General features: G+C 48.0%; 4 protein-coding genes across 4 annotated transcripts; 2 read left to right on the top strand and 2 right to left on the bottom strand.

Moving 5' to 3' along the window:
- Positions 1-332: 332 nt before the first annotated feature.
- AGABI2DRAFT_189835 (hypothetical protein) lies at positions 333-2966 on the top strand. Its single transcript, XM_006454517.1, has 14 exons — positions 333-700; positions 759-778; positions 840-855; positions 921-1144; positions 1193-1259; positions 1324-1338; positions 1390-1619; positions 1669-1747; positions 1798-2134; positions 2181-2256; positions 2307-2364; positions 2418-2483; positions 2535-2696; positions 2747-2966. Exons 1-14 carry the CDS (start codon positions 373-375, stop codon positions 2782-2784), a joined length of 1716 nt encoding a protein of 571 aa, XP_006454580.1. The 5' UTR covers positions 333-372; the 3' UTR covers positions 2785-2966.
- A 10-nt stretch (positions 2967-2976) lies between these two features.
- AGABI2DRAFT_182546 (hypothetical protein) lies at positions 2977-6829 on the top strand. The gene is made up of 6 exons (XM_006454516.1): positions 2977-3322; positions 3380-3551; positions 3610-4131; positions 4180-6011; positions 6062-6335; positions 6394-6829. Exons 1-6 carry the CDS (start codon positions 2990-2992, stop codon positions 6690-6692), a joined length of 3432 nt encoding a protein of 1143 aa, XP_006454579.1. The 5' UTR covers positions 2977-2989; the 3' UTR covers positions 6693-6829.
- Positions 6830-6933: 104 nt separating this feature from the next.
- On the bottom strand, positions 6934-9224 carry AGABI2DRAFT_114324 (hypothetical protein; the record flags this gene model as incomplete). The annotated part of the gene is made up of 4 exons (XM_006454515.1): positions 6934-8184; positions 8236-8475; positions 8534-8620; positions 8673-9224. The coding sequence occupies 4 exons, from the start codon at positions 9222-9224 to the stop codon at positions 6934-6936; spliced, it is 2130 nt and encodes a 709-aa protein (XP_006454578.1).
- Positions 9225-9418: 194 nt separating this feature from the next.
- Positions 9419-11569, bottom strand: AGABI2DRAFT_189830 (hypothetical protein). Its single transcript, XM_006454514.1, has 8 exons — positions 10933-11569; positions 10813-10870; positions 10722-10753; positions 10489-10664; positions 10154-10431; positions 9920-10103; positions 9733-9863; positions 9419-9677 (listed from the first exon to the last, which is right to left on the bottom strand). Exons 1-8 carry the CDS (start codon positions 11311-11313, stop codon positions 9634-9636), a joined length of 1284 nt encoding a protein of 427 aa, XP_006454577.1. The 5' UTR covers positions 11314-11569; the 3' UTR covers positions 9419-9633.
- Between the last annotated feature and the right edge of the window lie 135 nt (positions 11570-11704).

Raw genomic sequence — 11704 nt, 5'->3', positions numbered from 1 at the left:
ATTGATCACGCGTCACGCGCTACCGTTAAAGACTTGTTTGTTGATCATGAGTCACGACTAGGATAATCAAAAATGCAGTAAACTCAGTAAGTGGCCGGAGTACAAAAATGCATTTTCGATGTCAAGTCATCATCTGTCCTTCCTCTGAACCTTGGATAGTGCTGGTTCATTATGTGTTTTTTTTTTCTAGTTTATTAATTTTGACTAAAATTAAAGCAAATTCTCAAAAGAATTTTGGCAAGTGAGATCATAAATGGCGCGAACACGTCCGCGTTCACGTGCTCTATAGCGACACACTGCCAGCGGTTGAGCAGACTTTCGTCCTATCCACTCGCGTACCGCGTAATCCTCTGACTCTTCGTTCTATCTTGTATGCCAACCAAGCGAAGGACGAAAAAAGAAGTCAGTCCAGCTTCACACCTCAACGGCGCTTCGGACAAGGCTATGAGAGACAAGTCCTCTCAAGAACATATGGCTGTCTCTTCATCATTGCATAACATTCACATTTCACCGCGAACGCCCAAGAGTTCTCGACCCTATAGTGACGAGGAGGATGGCTTTGAACTAAGTTTGCTTGGAGAAGAGGAGAGGAGGCAGGCCGCCCATGGAACAGACGATGAGGTACATCCCTCGGGTAACGTCGGGAAGAAACCTATGTCTACAGAAGACAAGCGAGCCATGGTGCTATTATGTGTACTTTGTGTGTACTTTGATAAGTCTTTGATTCACCGATACTGACAACGTCTGACGCGGACCAGATTTAATTCAGGGGGCTCCAGTATGTTGCCCAACAATTGTTCTAAATACCTCGTTGATATATGAGTTCTTTCTTATAATAGCTTGGGCTTGCACTTGGTATGTCCAATACTTCTCTTCTTTGTTTCTTCATTGTTTTTTTAAGCGTGCTTCTATTCTATCAGGCTCAATCCCCTTCATTCTCAAGGAACATCTATCTTACTCACAGCTAGCCACATTTGCGCTATCCGGTTATCCTTATTCTCTCAAGCTGTTATGGTCTCCCATCGTTGATTCAGTATTCTTCAAATCTATCGGACGCCGGAAGTCCTGGATTATTCCCATGCAATTAATCGTCGGAACATTGATGTTGTATATTTCCATGAATGTGCAGAGGCTTTTGGATGATGTAAGTTCTGATCGTTTTTTTGGCCATTTACTTATTTCACTCATGCAGCCTGCCAATAATGTGACCGAGCTTACTATCGTATTTACTTCATTAGTCATGTTCTCCGCAACTCAAGGTAAGCATAGCGTCGCATCGGTTGCTTATGTTGTACTGCCGATTTCTAACTCATATCTTCTCAGACATTGCTGTTGATGGTTTGCACCTTACCTTTTTCGACTGCATTTCCATAATTCATGCTACTTTAGGTTGGGCGCTTACCCTGCTTTCTCAAGATAGTCTCTCTTATGCATCGACTTGCCAGACCATCGGTCTAAACACTGGTTTCTTCGCCTCTTTCACTGTCTTTCTTGCACTCAATAGTGAATCGTTTGTTGAAAAATGGGGCATCCCTCGCCTGACTTTGAGCACATATCTGAAGTTCTGGACTCTCATGTGCTATGGTGTGACCATCTGGTTAATCTTTTTCAAGAAAGAGGTTCGTAGACTTTTTTTTGACCAATTAACTCGGATTAATTGTCGTCCAGAATAAAGAATCAGTTACGGATGCTGATATGAGCATAAGCGGGGTGTACAAAACAATTTGGTCTATCTGCAAACTCAGGCGTACGTTTACCCTCACTGTATCATACCTGCGATTCATCTGCTCTGCACAGATATTCAACTCCTTGTTGTCATGCATTTGTTTGCAAAAGTCGGTTTCGCGGCTAATGATGCTGTGATGTCTCTTAAGATGATCGAAAAAGGCTTTAAGCGCGAGGATCTTGCCGTAGCCGTCCTCATTGACTTTCCGTTCCAAATAGCTGGTGGCTGGTTGACGGCAAGTTGGTCAAGGGGAAGTCGTCCGCTCCGCCCGTGGGTGCATGCTTTCTGGCCGCGCCTTGGACTTTGTTTAGTTGGTACTCTCATTATTTACTGGTTCCCAGCATTACCCTATTCTTCTTCTTTTTTCGTCTTTATCGTTGTCCACACAGTCACCTCGTCTTTCGCATCGTAAGTGTGGTTGTATCTCGGTTTCCGCCTTACTAATGATCAACAGTACCGTACAATTTGTTGGGATATCGGCATTCCATACTCGTATTTCTGACCCTTTAATTGGTGGAACTTACATGACTGTGAGTGACAAGCTTGTCCGAGTAGTAAGCGCGTTAAAATTCAACACCAGCTTTTAAACACCTTCTCTAATATGGGTGGAACATGGCCAAAATGGTTCATTCTGAAAGGTCAGTGCGAATACTCTTTTTTGACTCACCACACCTGATTGTCGTTGGGCCAGGCGTTGACTTCTTCAGCGTTGCAACGTGTCACTTTACCGGAGGTGGACAAGAGCTTGCGGTCGAAGGTTTGTCCGGGAGGCCTGGATTTTGGAACTTGTACTCACTCGAAGTGATAGCTGCCGAGTGCGTCTCAGACCGCGGCAAGGCTTTATGCCAGGATATAAGTGGGAATTGCGTTACGGAAGTTGATGGATATTATGTTGTCTCCGCGATTTGCCTGCTGTTCGGGCTTGTATTCCTTGTGGTGTACATCATTCCTATCGCGCGCAAGTTACAAGGTAAGTGAGACGAATAATTTATCGTATTATTTTGTTGATGATGGTCGCAGGACTCCCAACGTCGGCGTGGCGAGTAAAGATTGATTGAGGCGTAGATAGAGTATGAGATTTTGTCCTCGAAGGTTCTCTTTGTGGAGCCTGTCATGAGGCGGACAGGGGCATGCCATAAGTGAATGTGCGGGAAAGTGGGCCAAATATTTTTCCACGTGTAATTGAGTTGCTGCTGTAGAAAGAATTTTATTTTCTCCAGTTCACCTTGAACACTCTTCATACCACCCATAACACTCTGAAAAATGTCGACAACTGCTATGCACTTTGGTCCTGAGTGGATGCGCCCCAAACAACAACAACAAGGCGTCGCTCGCCCCCAACAACCCCCTTCTCCCACTCCTCCCTCCGCCTTGTCTACATACTCTGCCCTTGTCTCTTCGGTTCCTCCGCCTCCGACTGAACACCATGACGAAGTTCACCCCTTCCGATATTCTAAGGAGGATCTTTTCAAGATATACAAGGATGGAGGTGGAAGGACTGGTCTGGGCTTAGAGGTCGAGCGTTGGGAAGGTGTCGTCCGCGAACATGGGAATGAACCCATAGGGCTTAGGGAAATGGGTGAAACCGAGAAGAAGGTAAGTGGCCTCATCTTCGCCTCCGTTGAGTAATGAAAGTGAACTTCGTACTCGCAGCTCTTCGCTGGTCCTCTGAATTCCGATCTTCGCAGACGCCAGTCCACCGATTATCTATCGCCACTGTCCACGGCGAACTTAAGCTCAAGTGGGGCTAGACTTAATCATAACAGTCCGGCCGTTGGAAGTCCCATGAGAGAGCGATTCGGAAAACGACGCGATAGTAATGCTGGTCAGATGGTTCTTCACGTTCTAATCATCCTTGATCACTCATGCTTTGGCTTCATCAGACTCCCCCAATCTTACCCTACCCAAAAAACAGTCTCTATCGAGCTTACAGACATCTGCGATGTCTCCGCGTGAAGTAGGGCTCCCCTCACCACGCAATCGAATTGGTCATACTCCCAGCTTTGATGGTGTTCTGAATGGAGGAGACTCCTGGGTAGCTAGAAGGCGCGCGTCGGATGCCTTGCCGAAACCTGGAACTCATGCGGGGGAAAATGACTCTAATGAGAGAGCGGACAAAATAAAGGAAGTGAAGGAGGAAGATAATGATGGTGCTGGGTCTTCGCGAAATTCTCCATCTGGGTTACCAGGTATTGGGGCCTCGGGCGGTAACGAGCCTGATCGTGCGCGCGGTATGAAGGACATGGCTAATGTGACTGGTGGAATAGGCCAGCTGTCGCTGAACACAGATGTTTCGAGCCTCGTAGAGAACACTCAGAATCAGTCAGCTATCGGTGCTCTTCCCGGATTGACGGATCTCGCCAGTGTAGAGTGGTCATACAAAGACCCCACAGGTACTATTCAAGGTGAGCCTGGTCGTCCATCCAAAAGATCTCTACTGATCTTTCGTCGAGGTCCTTTCCGTGCGGACCTGATGCAGAAATGGTGTGACGATGGATACTTCACTCCTGATCTCCCCATGAAACGAACGCACCTGGATACGATTTGGTCGACGCTAGAGCAACTCCGTCGACGATGTGGTTCGGACAGGATATTCCTCACCCCATTGCAGCCTGCTCCACCTGGTCTTGTGTTGCGCAACCACTCACCATCGCAGTACGATCAGATAGTGAATGGTCCATATCAACCCGCTCCCATTAGGTCTTTGCGCACATCCACACTGGAATCATATATCAGCACGGGTTCTAACCATTCTGAATCTCCGTCATCCTCTTTCGGCGCGGGCAGGTTCGGCGATTCTTCCCCAGAACCAAACGCATTCGGAGGAAGGTCCACTGGCAACCAGTTCTACAGTGGTGATCACGCCAGCGGTACTCGTGTTTCAGGCTTTCAAACAACTCCTGAGATTCCCTCAGCTTTCACTGGTCGACGAGGTCCACATGCCGAATCACCAGTCGATGGATCATTCAGTGTGCGACCTGGTGGATTTGGTGGATTCGGGCTTACTCAACCTTTCAATTCCGGACAAGGTCCTTGGAGAACTCCCTCAAACAATCTTACTGCGGGTTATGAACCAATTGGTACTGCTCACGAACCACATGCCCTCGTTGGATTGCAACAGAATTTCGCGAATACAGGGCTGGCGATAAACTATAATGGATTACAGCATTCTCAAGATACCGCTGCAGATTCTTCTCAGCTCATGCCAGTGAGTTATGCCACTGGTCTCGATCATACCAGTCATGTAGAAGACCAATATGGTGGATTTAATCCGGCTCTTGGTACTAGTCACGATCAACACTATCCCCCGGTCACTCAGCAATTCAACGCTATTCCTTCCCAACCTTCTTCTCTTGATCCCTCCGCTCAGATCAACTCCCAAACTCAACAATCACCTTGGCCTGACGCGACGAAGTCATTTGATCCCCAGTCAACCGTGGTTAATGGAATGTCTCAGCAAGTCTCTGTGCCCCCGCAGAACTCAACTCAGAATCAGTCGCAAAGTGCTGGATCTATCGCCATCCCTAAAGATGCGTCGCCTTGGGTCATTGCATCACATGGTCCTGTCGATAGTGCTTGGAACGAATCCGTTGTAGACCCTCCTGTCACCCATGAAGCCCCAGCTTCCAGGGATACGCAACAGGTTGTCATTGAGACAGATCCTGTGATAGCGTCTACCTCCCCAAGTACAGAAATCCGAACGGAAGTCGAATCTGCTGAAGCGTCTTCCACACCTGCTCCTCCAGTCACCAAACCTAGCCTATCCGGGAAGTCACGCAAAAACAAAGAACCTCAGGCCACAGCTTTATCGGTGCCTGCTCCTCAATCAGAGATTACTTCACCCTATCCACCTACCTCCAAACCTGTTTGGCAGAAGGAGGAAGAAGCCAAAAAGACTATAAGTTTGCGTGAAATCCAAGAAGCTGAGGTGAAACGAATGGAAGCAAGAAAGGCTGCAGAAAGAGAGCGCGAACGCGCAGCGAGAACTGCAGCTGTGTCTGAAAAAGAGGATATTCAAGCTTTCACCACTTCCTGGGGTCTGCCGACTTCTCAGGCTGGATCACGAAACGGTCCCTTACCGGCCAAAGAAACATCATCGTCCCCTGTGGTTGCACCCATCCCTCCTGTTTGGACTAATCCGTCGAAGATTGCCCCCTCCAAGAAAACGATGAAGGAAATCCTAGAGGAAGAGGAGAAGCGTAAGAAGACGGCCGTGTCACAGACTAGTATCGCAGCGGCGGTTGCTGCTTCTAGTCCGAGGCGTTCCCAAGTGGAACACGCCAAGGTATAATAAGCATTTTCGGTTCCTAAGTGACCCAGTTAACCATTTAGTAGGTTCCTACTCCGATATCCGGCGGTGCTTGGACAACCGTAGGCCCAAATGGCAAAACGAATCTAGCCACAATTGCATCGTTACCTGCAAAGCCGCTTGTGCCTGCCCCCGTCGTTGCCACACCTCGTAGCAGTGGCCCTCCACAATCTAGGCCCGCCCCTCCGGCTACGAAATCTGCTTCGACAGTAGGCAATCGAGTAGAAGACGTTACGCCGTCGCATGAATTTTTGAACTGGCTGAGCGATTCGCTTAAGGGTCTTAATAAATCCGTCAGTGGTAAGCCCTGGTCCGTTACTGACGAACTTCACCCATTTACGCTGACGCGACTGGCCAGTGGAGGAAATTATGAACATGCTTCTGACTTTCCCAATTGAAGCTGATGCTAGCATTCACGAAATCATCTCCGAAACTATCTACACCAACAGTACTACAATGGATGGCAGGCGATTTGCAGACGAGTTCGTGTCAAGGCGGAAGGTAGATGCGGTCACTCATGCGAAGAATGGCGGTTCAACTAAGGGACCGGCGAAACCTGTGTCAATCGCCGATGTGGTGAAGGCGGTACCCAAAGTTACGCAGCCAGAGTGGGGGTTCAAAGTAGTCAATAAGAAAAAGAAGGGAGGTAGATCATAATGAGTGGATATCGTAATACTTACTTCAGAGCTACTTACCATACTCGTTTGATACCTTACAGATTCTTATGAGTCCCCATCACTCTTGGTTGTACCCAGCTGTAGTCATCTTTCACTAACATCTCTCCGCCAACGTTCGCCTCAGATTATCAATGAACCATTATGGGGAAAGCATGGTTTACATTCAACAATTACATCATTGACCGAACTGGAATGGTGGAAATCAATAAAGGATAGATAAATTATCGAGCAACCGCATCATAGACTTCAGACCAATCACTCGTGGTTGAGTCAACATCGGAAATGTCTAACGTTTCCTCGTCAGATAACCTCATTCTCTCGGTTACGTGCGTTTCATCTTGTGTCTGAGCATCCGAATTTGTAGATTGGGGCACTCCCGCAGTGATGGCCGCTTGAGACTCGGTTGAAAAAAGTTCCTGAGCGCGGGTCTCGTCGATTGGCTCTACGCTCCCGTTGTTTGGATCCGAGTCCCGTCCCGCTAAGATGTGCGCCTCCTTTGACTCCGAACAACTTGGTTGCAAAGGTATACCAGGCTGACATTTTGAACGAGAACTGCCAGCCTTTAACATTGCGTCATCTGAAGGAGTGATTTGGGGGACAGCTTCCTCAACGCGGGAAGCCACAGTAGTACATTCCTGGCTGTCGTGATTTTGGTGAACGGACTCTTCGGCAATAAGATTTGGAGCGGTAGTGGGCTCCTCGATAGGACTCTGGATTGATGATGTGGACAATATTTTGGCCGTTGCGAGCACGGCGGCAGGGGTGGGATGTTGAGAACCGCTGATATTATCCATCTTCTCAGCAGTCCAGGTTGGTATCGATACTGTCTCGGTGCCAAGATGTTCATCGGGGGAGGTCACATCTTCTATTGTAACGCTGCGTCGCTTGGACTCGCTAGCTTTCAGCCGCTCTTCAACCCTTTGTTCCAAGCCCTCCAAAGCATGCTCCACCTTCTGAACGACATCTTTCCGCTTGTTTCTGAGCTCTTCGTTACCCTGGCTCTCGATTGAGTCGAGCCTGATCAAAAGCTGTCCCAACGAGTGTTCGAAAAAACGGATTGTTTGATTGTTAGCAGTGAAAGAGAGGCGAGAGGTAGCGGAAATTGAGCCTGCTGTTGTTGGGTTTGAGGTTACGAAGTCAAGTTTGTTTGGAAACATGAATCCCTCTTCTAGCGCATAGAATTGCTTCTCGATTTCCTCGATTCGAAGCCAAGCATTATCAGCGACGTCTGATGAAGAGAGCTTCTTGGACTCTGAGGAGGGCGTGTTTGCTTTCTCTTTCCCCTTAATCGACGATCTGGACGTTGAAGTAGAAGAGGTCCTTGGCCCAGTGGAGGCAGGCCAGATGTCACTGAGGGAATTTAGAACAGCCTCGATGGTATCGCGAACTTCGTTTTCATGTTCGGCGTTCAGTCGTTTCTTCAACTGATCTCTGAAAGTTGTATCTAGCCATTGCGATGCCTGAGAAGCATGCTGTTGTCTGCCTTAGTCGCCGGGCTTGCGATTGCAGAAACAATAACTCACCTTTGCATGCTTCTCCTGCTCGGAATTGTCTGCCTTCGAAAGCAATTGCGTTTGGACTGAAGCTTGACTTCGAATACCAGAGTCAGCCTGGGCCGACGCAGTAGGTGGCTGACTTTGGTGGCTCCTATGGTGCTGGAATGGCACCTTGGGAAATTGCTCAATGTGATTAATTGCCGGCGTCGTGGAACTGAGTCTTTCGCCATTAAGATGAGTGGCCAAGTCGTTCAAGAAATCAGGCTTCTGACGACAAAGGGGTCAAAACCTAACTATAATCAGAGACAAATGGAGTAAGGCTCACCTCCTGGTCAAGCGAATACTTTATATTACAGCTTCCAGTGAAAGAACGTGCTGGAATACTGCCTAACTGAGTGATAGGTATTGAGGCCTAAAAGTCGGTTAGGTAAATAGCATGAATAGGGCCAAAATCGCCGACATACCTCGTTAGTGACAAAGGGGGGGCGGTGACTTGTATCTACCTCTTTCGAGATCCCAAGCTTGTGCCACAGTCCCACTTCTTCGATTAGTGGCATTCCTCGAAAGTTACTATATTTTCCGGCGGCGACGGCTCTCGGTATTTCTCCTTCTAACTCATTGAGATTTCTGTAAAGGGCTTCCAATTTTGCCAACCTTTCCTCTTCTTGTAGCCAGGGCCTCGAAGTCTCCCACTGATTACGCTTATAGGGCAGGTTATTGGTTGAGGCATTGTCGCCAAAGTAAGGGATGTTAGGAGTGTTCCGATATAATTGTTCAATGCGGGCCTTGCGCAAGTCTTGCAAGCGGCGTTCCAGGTATGCCTCCTCTCGTCGGGCACCCTCTTCTAACATTTCCAATTCGGCAGAACGGGCTGCGGCAAGTGCACGATGATACCGGTCGCGAGGGCTTAGCAACCGCGGAGCGAAGGTTGGATAGGAGTTGTTGATTTGATAGAAGCTATGGTTGGGGTGAGGATTGAGATATATATTGGAGTTGAGCATTTCGGACGAGTACATGGCGGCTGTGGAAGGAGAATTGAACGAGAGTACCCAAGCATGTCAACCTTTTATAAGCTTCGATATTGGAACGGAATAAAGTAATGACTGCATACCAGTATGGGTCAGCATACGCGCGTCGGGGAACAGTCAGCTACAGTCAGCGTACTGGCGGCGTATACTGTGAACTCGAACATTCTCGATATTTCCTTTTCTGGAATATATAATGCTATATATGGATATCTTCCACATGTGTCTAGGTCTTGGTTTGCCCGATTTGTCATCAAGCACAATACATGATAAATATTACTAAGTAACTTAGAATGGTAATACAGGTAAACAGTGAACTGATGGCCCTTGCTGAAGCAATCGATGCTGTCAGCAATGGGAGACATGGCCCGACTCGATGCCAACGAATGCATTCTTTAGCTTAATTCTGTAGTTGGTAGATCTTCACGTCCTTTACTTCCCAATCTACACGGACCATTTGTTAGTGATCATTGACAACCAAAACAGTTTGGGTACATACAAGCTTCCTTGAGTGTAGATCCACTTGCTCGTACAAATTCTTCGCAAGTAGTAAAACCAGTTTTCTGAGCACAGCTCTGTTCCTGTCCAGGAATTCCAGCGGATGACCATACACCTGCAGCCCAGTCGCCACTGGATATACAATAATTAGTTTCCATTCTGTGGAAAATTGTGAACATACGACACACCATAGTGTTGTATCAAAGATGGCGTGGTGATCTCTAAAGAACTTAAAAGGGTCACAGGAAGCGGCAGGCCACCTTGCCATTGCGGCACCCCACGAATCGGGCTCGGGTTTCTCGGCAGTGATATCGGCAGGTTCAGATCCTCGAGGAAAGAAGTATATGGCAATACCGCTAGTGTCCCACTTCACTGAATTCATTGTTAATGGAAGTTAACATCAAATAAACGTTAACACGAACTCGCATACACCCCACCACCGTTGTTGTTAAATGAAGCGCCAAACGATTTACCCGAACTGGCTCTTACGCCGCAGCCTTGATTTCCGGTTTCCGCGGCAGCGCAATTTGACAGCCCAATAACATTACCTGAGATGGCGAGAACGCCCCGATCGGTACTTGGAAGTGTGCACCCAACCTCGGTATGTATTGTTGCTTGGTTATTGGTATAATCGTGAACGCCTTCAACGATGTCGATCTCTCCTCCTTCAGGCCAGTTGGGGCCATTTGTCCAAAACGCACTATGACAGCCGTCAGTCTCGTGGAAACTGCACGAGGGAAACTCGAGTGAAGCTCACGGCCATGAGCCACATCCGGTGGGCATATGAACGGCGTCCATGATTACCAGCCCTCCATTAAATTGAAACTTGGTCGTGATACGCACGCTGTTGCGCAGGTTATCTACTTTGGGCGTGGTCTCCACCCGCATGATGGCATTCCCTTGATTATTCACTTCCAAAAGCCCCGTGGACCGCTGAATATCACTTCAGTGAGCAAGGCTTGGAAGAAGTACACGGCGGCAAAAACTCACGGCAGTGGTTTCATCAACATAGTTCACAATGCCTACACAAATAGTTTACCATCGGTGGCCACGACTAAACAAGTAAAATTTAAGAACATACCATTGGTAGGGTCGTCACCGATGAAGAAATCCCATCCTTGAAAGAAGCTATCTCCGCTCTGCAATGATAGATTAAGTTCTCCGCCACCCTGCATAAAGTGGGTGTTATAAAAAAACTCACATAAGACTGCTGGAGCTTCCATGGTGAATTAGACACAGCGCCGGTAGGACTAGCTTGTCTACTGGTCGAAGTTGTCGATGAGCTCATCCCTCCGCCAACCGCGCTCGTCGTGTTATTTCCGCCAATCGGACCTGAAATAAAAGGTGCCTGTTTCGTTTTGCAATAGACAACGTGTTGTGCAGGAGGGGGAGAGGAGTTGTCCCTTGGCGCTAGGACGCCTCCGAATGCGAGTCGAAGATCCTTGGCAAGGCTGTGTGTCTGTCTCGTGGCGAACTGATGCACTCTCTGTATTGTGCTTGGGACGAATTTGGTTTCTGCTGGTGAGATGTAGTCGGCGATGAAGAGCAGAAGGGATAACGGGACGCATTTCTGAAGTCGCATAGTTGATCGACGTTGGTGAGAGTGATCCCTGATATACTGATAGAAGATATGTCGATAAAAGTCTAGAAAAATAACAAAAGGAAGCCGCGATAATTGTTGACTGGTGTTGCGCGTGTCGGATGGTCGTTGTGCGTTAGTGAAAAGCAAATGAATGTCCGGAGGAAAATGCGGTGAGAAACAAAAGTATGGTCAAGGGAACAACAGGGCACTGCCCAGGATAAGAGGAAGGGGGAAAATTGAGGAATCAGCGTTCTGGTAAACAGGGACTGGCATCAGTCTTTAACAATGGCCGCACACAATAATGAGGCATTGAAACCACGTGCTCGGCCCGACACACTTACATTTGCTGCTGCAACACGAGGCTGGAGTGCGATCCTTCATTCTCTTGGTT

This window comes from Agaricus bisporus, assembly GCF_000300575.1.
Source record: "Agaricus bisporus var. bisporus H97 unplaced genomic scaffold AGABI2scaffold_1, whole genome shotgun sequence".
NCBI lineage: Eukaryota > Fungi > Basidiomycota > Agaricomycetes > Agaricales > Agaricaceae > Agaricus > Agaricus bisporus.
Note: the sequence above shows the minus strand (reverse complement) of the source record. Positions and strands in the feature narration are given on the sequence as shown.